Source organism: Python bivittatus, unplaced genomic scaffold, assembly GCF_059951505.1.
Source record: "Python bivittatus isolate LINGU-HERP-01145 unplaced genomic scaffold, Pbiv_v1 ctg000610_np1212, whole genome shotgun sequence".
NCBI lineage: Eukaryota > Metazoa > Chordata > Lepidosauria > Squamata > Pythonidae > Python > Python bivittatus.
Window position 1 is genome coordinate 20,320,481 of NW_028277088.1, and position 20,244 is coordinate 20,340,724.

General features: G+C 41.8%; 1 protein-coding gene across 1 annotated transcript; it reads left to right on the top strand.

Moving 5' to 3' along the window:
* Window positions 1–10,309: 10,309 nt before the first annotated feature.
* Window positions 10,310–19,607, top strand: C1QL3 (complement C1q like 3). Its single transcript, XM_007427575.3, has 2 exons — window positions 10,310–10,918; window positions 18,129–19,607. Exons 1-2 carry the CDS (start codon window positions 10,331–10,333, stop codon window positions 18,306–18,308), a joined length of 768 nt encoding a protein of 255 aa, XP_007427637.2. The 5' UTR covers window positions 10,310–10,330; the 3' UTR covers window positions 18,309–19,607.
* Window positions 19,608–20,244: the final 637 nt, after the last annotated feature.

Sequence of the window (20,244 nt, forward strand, 5' to 3'; positions counted from 1 at the left end):
TGTTCAGAGTTTTATAGAGATTTCTAGTTATTTTTTAAGATGACTTAATAAACTTAGTTCTATACATTTAATGAATGAATGAAATAATGAAATTTTATTATAATTGTAAACTCTTAATTTAGTTATTGATATTTTATTCAAGAAGATATGTTTCTATCTTCTTTTTCTTTTACGTAGCTATTTATTCTGTTCCTTTAAATGTTTTAATAAATAAATTATAACAACAACAGAAGAACCCTCAGACATTCAATGTTGCCAATCGTTTTTTGAAAGATTCTAATTTTTTTGAACAGAGCAATCAAAAAGGCAGTGGGACAGGCAACTTTTGTCCTAGCTTGAGACCCTACTTCCTCTTTCTGCCCTGTATAGTCAAGCTGTTCATCTTTAAAAGAACATTTAAAACATTTTTGTGGAAATAGGTCTCCCAGACTACAAGCCTGTTTGTGTACCATCATATAAGAAGTCACCATGCTCCCTGTCTGGGTCTCAAGAACTCTTGCCCTCATAATTGTGCATGTGAAGAAGTTCTTGAAAACAATGAGGGTCTACCAGTTTTTTCAAGGAAAGAGTCAGGACTAGATTTCGATTCTCAAAGTCCTTTCCCTGGTCTTTTTATCCAAGACCATCTGCTCTAGTTTTGCTGATTGTTCTACCTTGATCTGGATTTTTCCTGTCTGAATGGAGTACCCACCCTCTCTATCACAGCTGTATTGTCCAGCTATGCTCTATACGGTAACGAAGGAAAGTCTGAAAAAGAAAATTTGCTCTTTGTGCATAGACTAATGTAATACAGCAGTTAAAAAGTAGCCAAAAGAATTATTATACAACATTGGAAGGATAAATCTATACTTTATTTGCTGATTATCTTCCTTCCTTCCCCCTCTCCCTCCCTTCCTTCCTTTTTTGACCATGGAATAAGGAAGATTTTCATCTAATCTGGTCAATTTTTCTGATTTTTTAAATTTGATTATTAGATACTTATTACATATTATATACTTTTTTCTTCTTAATTATTTTAGTTATATGACATTGTAGTTATGTTTCTGTCTTTTCATAAAGCACAAACACATTTTAGAGAGGGAGATTTGGAATGGGAATACCCGCAGGAGGCTAAAGGCAGCGTGGTTTGGGCCAAGATTCTTCAGGATCACTTCTCCTGGATCCCCCTCCAATGAAAATCAGAAACTACTGAACCCCTAGCATTGGTTTTAAAAGCTCCCTTCCATTCCTCTCTATCTGTTGACTAGAATATTTTTTAATTTAAAGATGACTCATTTTTTTTTTCAGATTAATAGCATTCACATGTGGATACAAATGATATGAAGATCCTAAAAGCTCCTTACTGCCATTATGTGAAAAGGTCTTCATAATGAATAAATGGAAGATAAGTCTTTTCTTTTAAAAAAAGAAGGATAAAAAAACAAAATAAAACTGATACACTCATGAACTTAGAAGAGAAGGAGAGAGTTATATAAGAACCGAAAAAGGAAAGAGTTATATAAGAACCTTCTTTTTAAAAAAGGATAAAAAACCCCCAAAATAAAACTGATACACTCATGAACTTAAAAGAGGAGGAGAGAGTTATATAAGAACCCAAAAAAACAAAACTAAAACCCAAACCCAGATTTTTTTACTTAGGATAAAGTTACTGGCTGATCTTTAATTGATCTCAGAAAGCTAAGGAAGGTCAGGTCTGGTTACTCTTTGGATGGGGAATCACAAGGAAATGCCTGGGTTGTAAATTAGATTTCCAAAAAATCTGGAAGAAAATAATGGCAAACCATTTCCAGTCATCAAAAAACAAAAACAAAACGATATAAACGTCGTGTTCACAGAGTCACCGATAGTTGAGTTTGACCTGATGGAGATTCAAAACAAAGGCAGACAAAAAGAGGGAAAGAACCCACAAGTAGCGTATAGTTGTAAATATGCCATAGAGTATGAAGAATCAAGAAGGCAACATGTTTTTTTAAAAAAGAGGGTACTGGATTAGGACAATAATAGTGATAGTCTACAAACCACAGTGATGAAAAATGATGAAATCTGCATCACAACATCATGATATACACACTGGGCTTTCCTACTGGTGTCCCATCATGTAAATCATGTGGTTTGCTTTTTATATATAATTTTTATTAAGGATTTTAATTAGAATAGCAAAATAGAATACAAACTAAAAGAAAGAAAGAAGAATAGAAAGAGTGAAAGATGCAAAGAAGGAAAAAACATAGAAAAGAAAAAAGAAAAAGAAGAATATAGTGAAGAGAGAGAAAAAATATATATAAAGAAGTGACTTCCAACCTTCATCACAATAAGTATAAACAATTCACCCCCTCTTAGTTTACAACCAATGATTTCTTCCCATATCCCATCTCTTATCTACAGACAAATCCATAAAGCATCATCTTTTCAGTCCTAGTGTCAGCAGAAAGTCCATTAAGGGTTACCAGAAATAACAACATATCTTATTTTAACCTCAATCAAATAAACCAACTTTATATTCCTTTCTTTTACATCTAACAGTCTTAATCTTTAGTCCATTCAAACAATGTTGTAGAATTTGATTTCTTTTCCTTTTTTTCTTTGTTCCTTCTCACAAGATTCTTCAAAGCTTTAACAAGCCTCTTTTATAATTCCAATATAAAAGAATTATCCAGGTCACTCTCTTGGTTTATTATTTGTATTTCCCTTTTGATTTTTAAAATATCAACTGGTTTCTTTTGTATATCCAGTGAGACATCCTTTTCCATATCATTCTGGTAGCCTGTCATTTGTAGATCCATTTTTAATGCCATCTCTGTCTTGTCAAATAAAACTTGTTCCTCATCAGCTATTCCTTCCATAACATCTTTTGGACAGTCTATAGAAGCAAATATTCGCTATTGACACTGTTGATACTGACTTCTGATTCCATTTTTCAAAAGTGCCCTTCAGTATTTTCAATGTTAAAATGTTTTACATCATTTTATACATCCCAGTTAATTAGCCATTAATCAGCCTTGTGTATTTTTCTCCTTTAACTAAATTTTTTAGTTCCCTCTAGTGTCCAATTTTTAAAATTCCTTATCTTTGTTTTGTCTTGCAAAAGTCCAAACAAACCTATTTCCCATGGGAAGGATTCTTTATAATTAATTCCAAAATCTTATTCCAAATTTATATGGACCCTTAATCCATTTATAACTTTCTAAGATCAAATTCTTATTTAGCTTTTTGTTGTTTATTTTAATTTTTTTTTAATTCTTAAACTTATGATTAATTTTTTCTTTCATTAAGGATTGAAGGAAAACTCGCCCAGCATTTTCAGTCTTGTCAAAATGAAGGTCTCTAATAGCTTAAAAGTATTTAACAAAGAATTTCCGAACATGATTAGAAAAGGAAGTTTGCAAAAGTGGTGTTCTTTAAAAGGCTCTGAGTATGGTTGTGAGCAAGATGACTATTCCCATTATCTTCCAGTGCTCAAGACCTCCAACTGTTGCAACTGTTCAGAGTGCATGTGGGAAATCTCCCATCTTCTCTTTGTCCAGAGAGGTTCCAAACAGCCGATCTACTCATTGGCTCTTTGTTCTTCGCCACAGTCATTGGCTCTACTTTTTGTGAAGCCATCTTCAGTCCACCCTTTCTTCCTCCAGGAGTCGGTAAATCATGTGATTTGCAATGTAAAGTCATGATGCACATTTAGTCATTCGCCTGCCTTGCCCCCACATGGACACAAATTATTGCAGTAGAAATAGTAGTCATAGACTCTGAAAAAAACAGGGAAGAGGAGGAAAAAATGGTGAATAACAACACTTATTTAAAATAAACAATCTTCCACAAAACAAACATGGAGAATCTGTAATTCTCATGTTGATGAAACTATAATGCCCAGCACCTTTGGAAGCAAGATCAAAGAAAAGGGATTCTGAAAATAAGAGTACAGCAACATGTGTAGGATCACAGATTTCCCATCAGCCCTAAAGCTGATTTGTGATAATTTTATCTTGGTCCTTTACAGCACACTAAAACAAGAAATTATTGTAAGGTATGACTGATTTCTTTGAATACTGATAATTAGCATGTCCAAATTTGAAAGACAAAAGGCCCTTGAAAGGGAAATCACCCCATAGATGTCCAGAACTGATGTGCAAGGTGAAACATTTCCTAATAAATGAAGTATTTTATCAAAGGTTAAGAACAAAGATTATGGATATCAAGGAAAGTGAAAGGACTCGTAGAGATGAGATCAGAAGATAAATGCAAAAGAGGTTACAAAGAATTTAATATATATGACAGCTTCAAAGTCAGATTTGAAGTATTTCTCCAATATCTATAGCAGAATAAATTTATGTATTCCTGCTGTCATCAAATAAACCCTACCTCAGAGGATTGTTGTAAGAATTAAATAGGGAGGAAGGAGATCAACATGCACCGCTTTGGGGTCCAAGTTGAAAGGTATAAATGTAAAATAAAAAAGTAAATGTGCATCTTCTTTCCTTACATGAAAGATGTAAAGTAAAGCAGCTTTTTAACTCATTCTCTCTCTCTCTCTCTCTCTCTCTCTCTCTCCATGGATGCATGCAATGGTCTTTTGGGCGGGGGAGGATATTGAAACTACCAAAAAAAAATGGCAGCAATAGCTATTGGCAGCAAAAATCCCTCAAAACCCAAGATTAATTGTCACATTAGCTGTGGACTACAACCCACTTTATCAGATGCTTCGAGTTATCCTAAGTTGTAGACACAGAGAAAAGATACACATAGACACCCATGACTGGAGGTTGAGGAACAAATTGATCTGATCAGAGTGAAATGAAATACAGAAATTTCAGAGACAAAATTCAACATGAAATAAGTGAACTACAATTCACCAAGAGATTCAGCTCCATATCTTGACAAAATCAAATATTTGGTTTTTAATCACCTTACATATGCAAATTGGTTAACTGGGTGCAAGAACATCGGCCTTTATCACCCAACCATCTTTTTGTGAATGGATTGGTCAATTCATTCACAATTATCAGCATTTCATTCATCTTTTGCATTTCATTTCATTCTCATGTTCTAATTTACCAAACTCCTTTCCAGATAGTTACAAGGGATTTAAATGTTTTGGAATATGGCCTATATGATACAAACTTTCTTAAAATTGGCTACACTGATTTTTAACTATAATTTAGAAATTACAAAGATTTATTTAAATTTCACCAAAGGCAAAAGAAGCAAATACTTTTTCCATCAAAATCACTGCAAATAATTATTTAATTAGTCTGCATACCACCACCCTACTTTTTTTTTCAAATCTAGCCAATTAATGTTTCCAGTTCAAAACAAATATCAGGAGAAAATGAACAAAAAGCATTACTTAATAGCTAAATCTTTCATGAACTCATGGAAACCTTTGCACAATAATGCGTGTTGCAAAAGTTATTAGACTACTGATCAAAAATTAAGCCAGAAGCCAATTAGGGAGTCATCTAATTGCCCAATTCCCTTTTCCTTACTTACACCATTCAAGAATCAATTAAATGCAAAATGAAACTGAAGCTGTGAACAATTCCATTTGGGGAGGAGAGCAAGTGAACCATCACTAGCGGGTTGAATAAAGGAAAAGAGGTATCCACAGATTATGGTAAAAAAAAAAAAAGTCAATATACATGCAATACACACACACAAAATGAGCAGAGCTTCAATCCCATCAATATGGCCACCATCTTGACTTTATTACCAGACCTTGCAGATGCCTCTGGCCAAAGGCAACAAGCATAGAAAGAAAAGGGAAATTAGGACCAGAGGAATGGGGAGAATGGAGCAACGAATGGGACAAAGCAGGCAGAGGTAATCTGAAAAGGAGAAAAGGAAAGAAGAGTCAGGGAAGTAGAAGGATGACTCTCTCTCAGGTTCTCTGCTCCCAGTTTTGGGGGCTACCTCCTTTATAGTAGGGGCTTGAGATTCTCCCTGGACATGCATATGTGTGTGCCCTGCTCTCCTGTACCTGTACACATAAGCGTACTTAGAGGGAAAGCAGGGCTGAGATACAAGCTGCAAAAATCTGGATGACCCCTAGGTGGCAGGAGAGAGGTAAAAACATCTCACTTTATTTGCCTCCATCTAGTGGCTGTGTGGATATTTGCAGCCAAGATCTGGTAGCTCTTAAGGGAGAAGCAAGCAATGGTTAGAAAAGGCTGCCTCCCTATGCACCACGTGGTGGGGGAAAGAATGGTTACAAAGAGCAAGAGAAGTCATACAGCACACCCCAGATCAGGATCTAACACACTGTTTCTCAAACTTGGCAACTTTAAAATGTGTAGACTTCAACTCCCAGCATGCTGGCTGGGGAATTCTGGGAGTTGAAGTCCACACATCTTAAAGTTGCCAAGTTTGAGAAACACTGTTCTGACACATATGTGTGAGGTATACCCGGGTTTATTAACCTTTCAAGGTGGTACATTAACACCTCTTAATAGATTATGCTTCTTATTCTTTCTAATCCAACAGGATGTTGGAAAGAAATTATGTGAAGGGGCCAGGTCTCCATTTCTTTGTCCATCAACAGATTAACTCACAACACTAAGCAGAATGAGATAAATTCAGTGTGCATGGAGAAGCTGGGAAAAGAAAGATCAGGTTTGAAAATGGTCTGATCTGGTGAAGACTGGAGAGGGAAACATTTCCCCAAAATGTTCCCTAAAGCATCCTTATGGGAGAACAGTGGGGCAGTGGCTTGGAAAGGTATTGCTTGCCAGGGCATACAGAAGCAAAACCTTGAAATTTCAAGATGAAGGATGAGCAGAAACACACCCACACTTTACTCCATTATGCAGAAGAAAATACAAACAACTTCTACAGCCACTGCCGGTAAACAGATTGGAAAGACTTCAAAACACCCTGCGCTGTGTGCATTTCCCACCGTGGTAATAAAGCAATTGAAAAAACTTGGGGCATCCATTTGAAACCTGGAGGCATAGCTGGACTGAGAGCTGAATCTGTACTGGAACTGCTGGAAAATATGACCTTAAAGTGGGAAATTTTATTCACAGGAGGAAAAACTGTTGCCTGATGTTCTCACTTAGTTTATCTTCATCTACATCATCATCATCATCATCATTGTCGTCATGTTTTTAAAGATTAGCTGCATTTACACAACTAAATGCTCATTTTAAATGATGACTTAACACAAATCACTCCTGCTTAGCTTCTTGTGTCCATGACTAAGCAGACTACCGAGGTCCCTTTATAGATTGTTCATGTTTACGTGTTAACTAGCCATTCTGGCTTGCTAATTAAAGTTAGATTTGGAAGTCATTGTTTGTTCTAGCAAAAAGGTGAACAAACCCTGAGTTTTGTGCTTCGCTTTACATATACCATAAAACCTGCTTGTGCGGTTTCTTTAGTCATTCCCACTGGCAGGAGAATCAAAGAAGAGTCGAGAATTTGTAATAGCCTAAACAGGGTTTATTATTGCAAACCCAGGCAGGATTAATAGGGAGCAATACTGGTAGAGAGTTTCTCTCTGTTTAACCAAACAAGTAGGTTATGGACCAGCGTGTAAGCACAGGCATCTGATTGTCTGAGCTTCATTAAAGTTTCCTGAGACAACATGGGAATGATGCATAGAGGGCTATTCCAAGAGTTACAGATTGGTATTAAAGAAGACAAATAAGAGCTGCAGCAAAATGTTGCAGCGCAGTGTAACCAGGGTTAGTCCGCCAGTCATCCCCTTTTCCAGGGTATTCCATTCTTTTCCTCCCCCATCCAATCACCTATTCCACCTGTCCTTATTAATTTCTCTCCTTTCTGGGGCGCATTTCCTTGTAGGGTTTCCTTTTTCTATCCCTATTTCTTTGCATTTATGAAATCTTCTTCCTGGAAGGTGTGGATCAATCCCTCCAGTAAGGAAGTGCTGCCTTTTAGCTACCCAGAAATCCACATTCACAGGACATATTCATCTCAGCACAGAAGGTAAAGGGGTTATAGCCAACGTGAATGCTATGAAAACACCATGTTTATGTGAGGGCTCTGGAAAACTGAATGTGTGTTTGACTTTTCAAGATGTATTATGTTTTTCCTCTTACAAAGACGAAATGTTTCAGAATGTTTTCCTCTTGGGAGAAACTGGTATAGCATAAACAACACCCTCCCCCCCATTCTTTCAAGATGTGCCAGGGGGTTGAAGGCCAAGGGAGCTGCCAACTGAGTTGTGTGTTTGTGAGATACGGACTTTACAAAAGGTTGAACTCTGACAAAAATCAGAAAAAGAGAGGTGGTGAGAATATTTACAAGTCCAAGAAATCAGGCCTTTTATTTTTTTATTTTTATCAGCAGCCTGTTGAAGAGATAAGGAGCTGGGTCAGCCCATCTCTATGGCCTGCAAATGGCCACACACTCCTTTGCCTTTTGATTCTCTGAAGGAAAAACACCAAGAAGCTCCTGACATTTCTGCTTAAAAGGAAGAATCAATAAATGTTTCCCGCTGTCTGCCTCTTTGACCTTATTGTGTTGTGGAACAGAAAAGGGAGAATGGGGAGTTGAAGTGTAAGGAGGTTGTAAAGAAGAGATTTGTGCAAGGCAACGACTTGGACAAGATCACAGCTTCCTGGTCAACACTCACCAGGTGTGATATTACTGGGTGGCTTCCCCACTGCCCACTTTTGCTCATTTTACATTCATGCCCTGCTTCTAATAACTCACACTCTTTTCAACCATCATCCCTGTATTGACAGGCAAATGTCACCCCACATTTGATTGACATCCAATTGCTCCTCAGTGCAGAAGTATAATTTGGAATCAAAGGGTTGTGCAGTTTAATGTGGCCTTGTCTGCCTTGCATCTGGAAGGAGCGGTGCTTGCTGCTCTCTGCTTCAGAGAAATGCTGTTCAAAAGGCAGAAGTGGCGTGGAAGGGTTCACCATGCCCGGAAGGGCACTCAACTCCACCACTGAAAGTGCAGGGCGGGGCTAGAAAGCTGTTTAAGTAAAGAGGAATCCAGGAAGCAACACCTGTCAGGGCTTCAAAAATTTATTGAATCTCAGGAGGTGGTAGCCATATCTTTCTCTGGCTGTGATTTCTAGAAAAAGAGCAAGAAATCAAGAAATGAGATTTTTGTGTGCTTTAAATTATGGGTTCCTTCAAGATGCAGCGTGTGTGTGTGTGTGTGTGTGTGTGTGCGTGCACGCGCGCAAGCTGGGTTGTCAGGTGAATTGTAATACACTACCCTTGTATTCAAAGTGATATTTCACATGACAGACAGAGGCCACTGGGGGAACCATTAAATAAGGAGCAGCGTTGACCTTTATATTCAGGATCAGAGACTGGAAGATGGTCCTAAGTAGATCTCTCTGCCTTCCATGAGCTATTCCAGCAAGAAGACTCAGGGACTGGCAAGAGAGATGATGCTCACAGTTCCATAAGAAAGGATAAAGAGGGAGGGGAGGCAGAGAAAGAGAAGAGGGGAGGAAAACATTTCCCCACACTTGTCAGAGAGATGCCAAACTCTTGGTGAGTGGGATGAGCGCAGCAGATGCCGGGATGAGATGCCAAAGCAGCTCCTCTTTCCCCTGCGCCTTTGGGTGCTTATAAATTACCCCCGCGCCTTCAGCAGCCTCCTCCTGTCGCGCCAGCGGGCTACGTGCGCTCAGCGCCTGTGCTCCGTTCCGGCGAGCGGGCTTCGCGGCTGGGGACCCTCCGGCAGCAGCGGCGAAGGAGCCAGCCAGGGCTGGCCAGGAACCTCGTCTCATTCCCTCTCCCCGCGCGAGTGGCGAGCAGGAATCTCCCAGGCGCCCCCGCGCTCTCCCCCGCTGCCCTCGGAGATTTGGTGTCGCTGCAGAAGAGTAGGAATGAATGAATGAATGGATGAATGAAAGAGGAAAGAAAAAAAAAGAAGGAAGGAAGGAAGGAAAGGGAGGGAAGGGGGGACCCGCGAGAAGACCGCAAAAGAGGCGACCGCGAGGAGCAGAAGGGAAGTTGATTCGAGCTGGCACGGACGGAAAAAAAAGTCGATCGCCAGCTGCAGCATAAAAGTGTGAGCGACTCCTCTCAGCGGAACAGCAGCGGCAGCCACAGGTGCCCCAGACGGGCAGCCGAGCCATCCACGAGAGCGGCGCGGAGCGAGGCTCCCGGGGTCTCGGGACCTGGCGAAGGAGACCTGCCCGCGTGCCCCTCCCCGCCGCCGGGAGGAAGAGGGCGAGAAGGCCCCACGAACGCGGGGAGGCTACCCCGCGGTGATTTCGGCTGGAAGAGGTTCCCGACCCACCATCAAGATTTTGTCCAAAAGCAGGCAGGAGGATCGCCCTGCGCTGAGCCGCCTGGTGGGCAGCAGGCGCCGGCTGATCGCGGCCGGCGCGCTGGGGGTGGTCATGGTGCTGCTGCTGGTCATCCTCATCCCGGTGCTGGTGAGTTCGGCGGGCACCTCGGCGCACTACGAAATGTTGGGCACCTGCCGCATGGTCTGCGACCCCTACGGCGGCACCAAGGCGCCCAGCACGGTGGCCACGCCCGATCGCGGCCTCATGCAGTCGCTGCCCACCTTCATCCAAGGCCCCAAGGGCGAGGCCGGACGGCCGGGCAAAGCCGGGCCGCGGGGGCCCCCGGGGGAACCCGGCCCGCCGGGGCCTGTGGGCCCGCCGGGCGAGAAAGGCGAGCCCGGGCGTCAGGGTCTACCCGGCCCGCCGGGGGCGCCGGGCCTGAACGCGGCCGGGGCGATCAGCGCCGCCACCTACAGCACCGTGCCCAAGATCGCCTTCTACGCGGGCCTCAAGCGCCAGCACGAGGGCTACGAGGTCCTGAAGTTCGACGACGTCGTCACCAACCTGGGGAACCATTACGATCCGACGACGGGCAAGTTCACCTGCTCCATCCCGGGCATCTACTTCTTCACCTACCACGTGCTCATGCGGGGCGGCGACGGCACCAGCATGTGGGCTGACCTCTGCAAGAATAACCAGGTGGGGCCCGGGAAAGGCCCGGGGGCGCGGGGGCAGCCCAGGCGGAGGGGGCGGCTGTACGTCCTCGGGTGGCTCTTCCCGGAGAGGCAAAAATTCAGCTGCTGCCGCATGCGCGCGCGGGGCAGAGCTGCCCTGGTTGAATTTTCGCCTCGCCAGCAGCAGCCTCGGTCCAGAAAAAGTTTGGCACAGGGAGAGCGCCGAGTGAAAGAGAAAGCGGGCAGAAAAAAAAGAAATAAATAAGGGGAAAGGGACACTGAGTACGACCGGTAAGTGTTGGCAGATCCCCCGGGGCTATAAAAATAGCTTAGAAAGTTGAAGATCCACTAGGAGCGAAAGTACGTTCCTCCCTTCAGGAACCGGAACGCTGCAGCCTTTGGGGATTTTTGCGCACCTTTAAGGAGATGAGTCTGAACCCTTGAAGAGAAGGTCCTGGGAGAGACCCTGGCATTGCTAACAGGGCTCTGGGCTGTGAGGAAACTGAAGAGAGGAGCGCCGCCTGGGCGCTGCGGGCACGCTAGAAGGCAGCATCTTGGTGGGAGTTCAGGCTGGCGAGGTGCAACTGGGGAGACGGTGCGCCCTCGATCCAACCCAGGTGCACACCCCGAGTAAGACGATCAGGGCAGGCCTAGGCAGTGGCTCAGTGAAAATGTTAATTTACGTTCATTCAACGGGGACCAAGGCGGGAAAAAACCTTGCCTGCCTCGATTGTATCTGCTGTTGCTTTTGATTGCTCGGTTCAGAACAGCAGAGTCTATCAACAAGGTAGCCTTTGAAGGCAGTGAATGCTTGAGGCTTCTTGATTGTTGAGTGCTGGTTATCTTGGACACCGGGATGTATCCTTTTTCTTTGGAAAAGCGCCCCCCCCCCCACATACACAATTTTAAAAAAATCAGTGTTGTGCGAAGCAAGAGGAATGGGTTAGTTCAGTATACCCTTATTTGGGTAACCGGGAGTTAACGGTTTGTGCGAACACTGCGCAGACTATCGGTAATGGTCGTGTACACGGGGATAAATCGAGGACTTTAATCGGGCTTCACTGGATGTGTTTGAACAACGGGGGAAAGTTTGCTGCCTACTTGAGACGACTTGAGCTTCCCCCAACCTAGTCCCTTCCAGCTGGCTTCGAGATCTCCAAGCGCGGAAGTGGTAGGCAACCATCTCTCTCTCTCTCTCTCTCTCTCTCGCTCTCTCTCTCTCTCTCTCACACACACACACACACACCCGTTCCCAAAGCAGGGTGCCCGTTGCCCACGCTAGGAGTTACGGGGGATATAGCCCAAGGCATCCGGAGGGCATCGGTTGGGGAACTCCGCGTTCTTCGGTGAGTCACCTGGCATTACGCCCCCCAGCAAGTGGGCCGAGAACTGCCAAAGGCAGCGGGTCCTCACTCTTTCAGCACCCGCCTTTTTCTGGTGGAAGAGGCCAGCAGGCTCTTGGACCCCTGGCCGGGGGGGGGGGGGCGGCGAAGGCAGTGTGACGATCCTGGGCCAAGGGCTTAAACTGCGCACGGGGAGATGGGGAGGCGGGAATGGGCAATCAATCTCAAGAGATTTAGGGACTGCGGGGTGGGGCGGGGGGAGGACAAGTAGCGTGCCAAGCGTTCAGGTGAGGTTGGGGTAAGGCGGCCGTGGCATTTGCTGGAGCGCGGACAGGAGTCCCCAGATGGGTGCAGGAAGGAGCGGGCCACTGGAGAGGAGACGACCCTCCAGTACCCGCGGGAAAGGCTGAGCGGGCAAGTGGGCGACCCCCCCCCCTTTCATAGGAAGGAAGGGAGAAATAAAGGAGAAAATCCGTAAAAGTCTAGGCGCGGGGGCTGTGACCTTCAGAAGTGTCAGCGCACTCAGGAAAAAGCGCCTCGGAGAAGTTGCTTCAGAGGCAGCTGTGAGGGGAGAAGGAAGCCAGGCGCCCCTGGTTCAACTGGGCCTCTTCGGGAGCGCCCTCCTCCTCTTCCTTAAGAGCGTTGGCATCCGACTGAAGACCGCTTTGGCTGACCGAGGGGCCGCCTTTTCCCCGCGGCTCCCCAGGGCGCTACCGAAGCTGGGCTGGCAGCCCCGGCGCCTCAAAGGAGGCTTAGGCTGAGCGGTGGGGCGCAAAAGGCCGCCCTTTTCGGGGTGGGCGGCTTCTTTCAGCCGCGTCTGGCGAGGAGAGGAGGAGGAGGAGGGCGCGAGCTTTGGCGAAGGGCCTCCTGGACTGGGAAGAGGGAGCCTGGACTCGAAACCTTTCAGCATATGAGCCCCAAATGTTCCCGGGGGCGTTTAACCCGGTACTCATTTACCGGGGAGGAGCAGACTTTTTGAGTCGGCTGCCCAACCATGCAAGCCCCTCTCCTTCGAAGCCCCGCTTCTGGTGGGGCTCACTCCGCTAAAAGTCGAGCGGTTTCGAAGGGATCTCCAGTAAATCTGCGGGCGCTTCCTTAGGAGAGCAAAGGGCGAGGGTGGGAAGCGAGCGGGGGATGTTCCGCCGGCGCCCCAGCTTCAGCGCTCTTTTGCGGAGATCTAGTCTAAAGGAGTGGCCGAGCAAGTGGGAAAGAAATGGTAGAGGGGGGAAAATTAGGAAAGGGAATTCTGGAGGAGCTTGGAAAGATGGGCGAACTATTCCCGGTTTTATAAGCACGAAATTAAGCCAGCACGTTAAGATCCCATACTGCAATACCTGTGCGTGCTCATTGAGCAGTAGTTCCTATTGGGATTACAAATAAGTGCATTCAGAATTAGCTTCTGTGAGTTTAATTCTAACTATAACTATTTAGCTATACAAGGCTTGGAATGGATGCAGTGAAATCAGTGTTAAGGTGTAATTAACTTAGGCCCGGTTGTTTTTAATGAACCAACTCTGTTTGATTTATTGAATCTATCTGTTGGCCTCAGGGTAAAGTTTTCTCAGAAGGCAGGTTGTGTTGCTCCCTTCTTGTGACTTTACTTTTTAAAGAAGCAGCATAACTGTCCTGCTTTCCCCCAAAGTTTCTGGCAAACAGTCAAAGCAGAACTTCTCTTTCCTGATATTAAAGCTTAGAAAATGGAACATCCTAGCAATCATAAATTTTAATTATTCTAAAATAGTTCTGTCTCTACATATCTTGCTTGCTTGGACAATAATGAATGCATACAACTGTATAGATGTCGTCTATATGCTAATTGTTTGTATTCATTAATGTCTGTATAAGCAAGATTGATCATTGTATGGGTAAGAAAAAATTAGTACTCATGCCTAGATAGGATTGTTCCCACAAAGGTTCAGTGGTTTATGAGTAAAAATAAAGCATGCAAGGTGAATGCACAAATAATTCCATTAAAATGGAAATAAAATTATAATCTGATGACAGTATACTAACTTGTAAGACTTGTCTATATCTGCTAAATATGTTAACTTCACAATCCATGTCAGGAAGTACTTCAGAGTTTTACATTTACAGATAAGCACTGTGTGTGCAAACTGTGTCAGTTGCTGTACTGAAAATATAAATTTCTACTTTTTTCTCTTGAGGGCTTGCTCATTACTGCTTCTAGATTTACAGAAACTAGAAATATTTAATATTTGCTTTTTATTTATACATTTGTGCTAAAACTGCAGATAGAACAAAGAGCATGGCTTTCCTGTATTTTGACCAATATCTTGCAAAAGCCAAAATACGAGAATTGGAAAGTTTCCTTTTCCTGAAAAGAAGAATAATGAAATCTGAAATTACTGAAATTTTTCTGCAGAATACCAGGGTGCTGTAACCAGAAGAGAACTTTTTAGTCATTTCAACTTTGGGTTGAATGCAGTATTGCAGATGGGATAATCAGGGGATGATAAATTAATCATACATGGCTCTTAACCTTGTGTTTATGGTTTCTCACTAGTACTTGAAAAATAAAATTATGGAACCATAAGTAGTAATTAATCAAATAAACCAATGTCCCAGTGATAAATACTGTATTTATACTGGTAAACAATTAGAGCAGTTAATGTACATGTCTCACACTTAAATCTGATTACAAGGAAACTTTTTTCTCTTCAAATTTGATTGAAATAAAAGTCGAACAAAACCTAGTACATGGCATGTTTTATGATAACAAATGTTAGATTAGCTTGAAGATAGACTTAGTACATAGCTCCAGACATTTATAAATTAATTCAGTCACTATACCAACAGGCAAATATTGATCGTGTCAGTACTGAACTCACTTCATATTTATGCAGGCATAAGCAAGCCAATTTTTTATATTGGTGAGTGGCTGTAATGCTTTGATGTTCTGAGGGCAATGATTTGATCTTACAGCATTGATAGCTAATGAACTGTGAGAACTGAATTTTCCATACAAATTATTGGTAGGGTGGACAAATTGTCTTTTAAAAAGAGAGCAGAGGGTTATAGATTCAGCACGGCAATGTGGCTTGTGAGGGGGAAAAACATTTAAGAGAAACATATTGAATATCTAAAGGATTCCCGTGTAGCTCATTGCTTTCCTTAATAGTTAGCATAAATATAGAACTGCTGAGACTACAACATAATTGGTTTGTTTGCAGTTTGACTGTCCCTGTATACCTTTATAGCCCAATGAGGTGAGCAGTCATGAAACTTACGTAATGTACACCACATTGTTTTAATTTGGAGACACCTTTATCATGGATAGCAGTACAGAATATTCTTCTGAGGCTGTCCTTATAGACTTTAAAAAGAGATTACACTGTCTACCCACAACAAAAGAGAGAGAGAGAGAGAGAGAGAGAGAGCTATAAAGGTAGTACACTGAGTATGGGATTCAGGTTAATGCAGATGCAAGGCCCAGTAGCTAAATACAAAACTACCACATTGTGCAAACTCTTTTTTGAGTTTGCCCACTACAGTTTCTATTCTTTGGTAGTGTAAGTAATATGCATTTCTGTGGTATCTGTCCATTTTCTCGATACACGTTCATAATGTACAAAGTCTACAGCATTTAATGCTAAAGGTAGAGTTTATGTCACATGGTAGAAGCACCAATATTATCAGCTGTACTATCAAGTGTTATGTAATTTCAACAAATACTATTTAAATGAAGCACACATGGAATTTGAATATAATTTAAATAGTCAAACCTAATGAAAGACAGACATTAATCATTTTACCTCATGCTGCAATAATCGTTCATATACACTAAAATATATCTTTCTCTTTGTTATTTGGAATTATCTCAGAACAGCCCAATTCCAAAGGATGGATATTTCAGACACTGATACTCTAAGGGCCTTAGCTACTCCCTCAGCTACTCTCAGCTTCCTCGTTCTGAGGAAATATCCTATTTGAAATTTATTGCTTGAAGAGTGGTCAAGATAGATCACTTCAATAAATAGTAAAATATTTCTGAAGCAATGAATCCCAATGCTTGGGCTATTACTGTACAGTGTGGCAGCTTAAACTGGAACATTTTCAAAGTAATTACAAATCTTATAAGCCTTCTTGAAGCTTGCTATATAATGCAGGGGAAGAGGTTTTTTCCCGCTGCTGTGGTTTCTAAGCTTTCTAATCCCCTGTGAGATCTAGCATGGTGGAAAGTCTTATCCATTGTTAACATTTCTGTACTAATATGGGGCCACATATGAAAATTTAATTTGGAAACCTATCATTTATACGTTTTGAAAGGCATGCGTGGACATTTTTTGACTTATTGTACTTCTTCCTGTTCCAAAACTATTTTAAAAATCCAGAAGATCGTATGCCAAGTCTTGCATTATTACTTAGTTCAGGCACTCAAAGCCATTAAATCACAGATCTGTGCTAGAATGGGAAAAAGTTACAAAGATTCATTGCAATAGTGTACATCATGGACAGATAAGAGGTTAGATGTTTTACCTGTGGTTCCAAAATGCATATAAATGATCTGATGAGATTCTTGTTTGATTACATGCTGAACTCATATCAGGAGCACTGGCAGTTTTCAAATAGCCCATTTGTCAATTATAGTTGATTCAGTATAGCTTACATTTTAAAACAAATCTCACACCTGATGCCTTAAAGAACTGTATATGACTAGGATCTCAAGACCATGTCATATTTATTCCGTATATTAATTCTATGAAAGTCTTTTAAAATTAGTGTTAAATATTAATGAGTATAGTGATAGTTACGTTGTGATTTCAACACTGATAACATTGCATTTTCATACTGTGTTTCAATTTGATCTTTTTTCTTGAAGAGGGTGAAAAGTTTATTGACTCAGATCTAAGAGCGTCAAGGGATTACATGCTGATTGCCTTCATACTTCTATAATCACCTCATATCCTTTCTCTTATCACTAAGGCCTGATTCTGATCCCGAATTGATAGGAATCATATACAATGTCAGAGTGATACACCTCTAGTTTCACCTGGTGAAGAAAATCAGTTTAGGCTCAACAGTGGGATTACACTAGCCTAGTGAAATATTTGGGGTTTTTTTTGTCTTTTCTTATTGCATTGTTATGTTCCCCATATCATATCAGAAGCTATTTTTGAAACTTTTCCCAGTTTCAAAAGCCATTTATCACACATCATTTTGGTTTTGTTTTGTTTTTATCCATTCAGTCATGTCCATTTCTCAGAGACTGCCTGGACAAGTCCCTGCAGTTTTCTTGACAAGGTTTTTCAGAAGTGGTTTGCCATGGCCTCCTTCCTAGGGCTGAGAGAAAGTGGTTGGCCCAAGGTCACCCAGCTGGCTTTGTGCCTAGAACTCATGGTCTCCTGGTTTCTAGCCTGATGCCTTAACCACAACACCAAACTGGCTCTTAATCATTTTGTAGTTCCAGGAAAATTCCAGTGAAACTTGTAGAGGTGTGAGTTTGCAAGTCCAAATATATTTAAAGAATGCCAGATTGGGAAAGGAGGTCTAGGGTGGCAGTTCACTGAAGTAGGTCATTAATGATGTGGAGTAATATTCTGAACCCAACTCATCATCACAACTCACTGTTTCTCAGCATGTCATATGGAAGTAAATGGAGTAACCTCCAGGTAGACTAACACAAACTTCTAAGAAGCTAGTATATGAATGTGAAACCTAAACAAGGAATATGTTAAATTGCTGGTTTGAAGGGAGTTCAGTGTTACTACAGCTAGAACTGGCTTTTCTGTGAAATGTTGATTGCAGTGGTAAAGGGAAAAAACCCCGCAAAAATATAAGCGCAAGTTGGAACTTGTAACGGAACGTAGTTTCATTCCTGAGTGTTGACAAGTACTAAAATTGTGAACAGTCTTTTTTCTGTATTTTATTTAGGTGCGAGCTAGTGCCATTGCACAAGATGCAGATCAAAACTACGATTACGCCAGCAACAGCGTAGTCCTACATTTGGAACCAGGAGATGAAGTCTATATAAAATTAGATGGCGGAAAAGCACATGGAGGAAACAACAACAAATACAGCACATTTTCTGGATTTATAATTTATGCTGACTGATACTAAAACACAAACTAAATGACCTTCTAAATGATGGATTCTCGTGGCAAAAATGAAAGAATCAAGAAATCGCAGAGGATACTGCTCGTAGACACTTCAGTAGTGAGGCCAAATGCTACCTGACTCACATCTGTACAACCCAGAGAAAGATGTGTTTAAAAAAATAGAGCAAGTGTAACAGATGTGTGGTCCACTATCGCCAAAGCAAAATAGTCCTTGTTGTTAATGTTCATGTGAATGAAGTCCTATATAAATCACAATTTTTATAGAGAGAAAGAAAAAAAAAGGCACTGAATTACTTCTTCAGCATATATAATACCCTTGGTGTGCTATGATTTCATGCTGCTTTTCTCGATCCATCAGCTTTGATGCTTGTGACTTATCTGCTAACTGTGATGAGTGTGGAGCCAATTCCCAGTATATGGTGAAGAATGGTTTTTCAATAAAAGGAAGATGTAACAGAAATTCTGCTATTCCCTCCAAAGGATATATTTGCCTAATCTTTCCATTCCTTTGCTACCTAGAAATAGAAAACCGACCTCCTTCAAGGCTTAGCTCTAATGTTATTGTACTTAGATGAGAATACGACTACAGCACAATTATCTCACTTTCTGTTATTGCTTCAGCCCAGTAATTATTTACAGGCATGGGACCCCCTCTAGAACCAGGAGGATTGTCCCATTTAGTGTAACAGAGGAAGAACAATCCATGAATATGAGTGTGGGCATTTGTACAAGCCAGAGGGCCACATGCACTCTGAATGACACGCAGTGCTCTGACTCTGTATGTTAAGCTTCAGCAAGAGACAGGAAATAATGACACAATTGCGTTCCGTGAAAATAAAATGTGAAATTAAAAAAACAAAACAAAACCCTGTATTCTGGGACTAGGAGTGCTGGAGGTACTGCTTCTAATGTTTATTAAGAATATAATTTGGTGTTTACTCTTTTTAAGAAATTACTTAAATGTATGCCTTTTAGTCCCTCTATGGGGAAGGTCATCGGCATCGTGCAGCGTCACGCGCATGTTTTGCCCTTGCTGTTACAGTGGCTCCAAACAGCAAGTTTTCCCACATAATTGAATGGCGACCCTTGACTTTTATGGAGGGGTGGAGAGAAGGGATAGAACTCATGGTGTGGATACTCGGGAGCAGCAGTTCGGTATGAGTCAACGGTTGAATCATCTTTGTGGGGCAGCTTCATATTTACCACAGTGGAAAAAGGTTTCAGTTCTTCTGGCTCTACCTTTTTGCCAATTACTAAAGAATTCAGTAGCATCCTTCGACGTTTTTAAGCTTGCTCTTTTCCACATATTTCATCTGGCGTGCCATTTGTTGCATTCAATTTACAATTACAGCTGTATGCAAACTTCACCCCAGTGGTGGAGCAGTGACATAATGTAGATAGTTATAGGTAGAACTGATTAGATAGGCTTTCTTATCTAATTCGCACAGGCTAATTCTGCACAGCTTAACACTTCAGGAAGCATCTTTCCTACAGTTAGCTGTATAAACTTTGGGTGGGTGGGTGCTTACAGCACAATCCTATGCATATCTACTCAGAAGTAAACCACTTCATACGCTAATCCACTATATATGTAAGATGTAGTGTTTTGTTGTTTATTGCATCAAAAGAATATGCCATATAATCTCCATGATCAGATATGCTATCAAGTACATTTAGGACTGTGACCAGAACACGTGTCAATTATTATTTCTGTAATAATCCTGTAGAGGAGACACTATTAGCTTAGTTTCACAATTGTGGAATTAAAGTTCAGAGCTATATATCTAAGGTATATTAGAATCCACATCTGAATGCTGGAATATCCAGGCCTGAATTCATTACATAATTTTTACTGTTTCTTTCTTGATCCCAATCTACATTAATATTAAAAAATAAATTAATTTTAATAGAGTAAATTCACCTAAAAATGA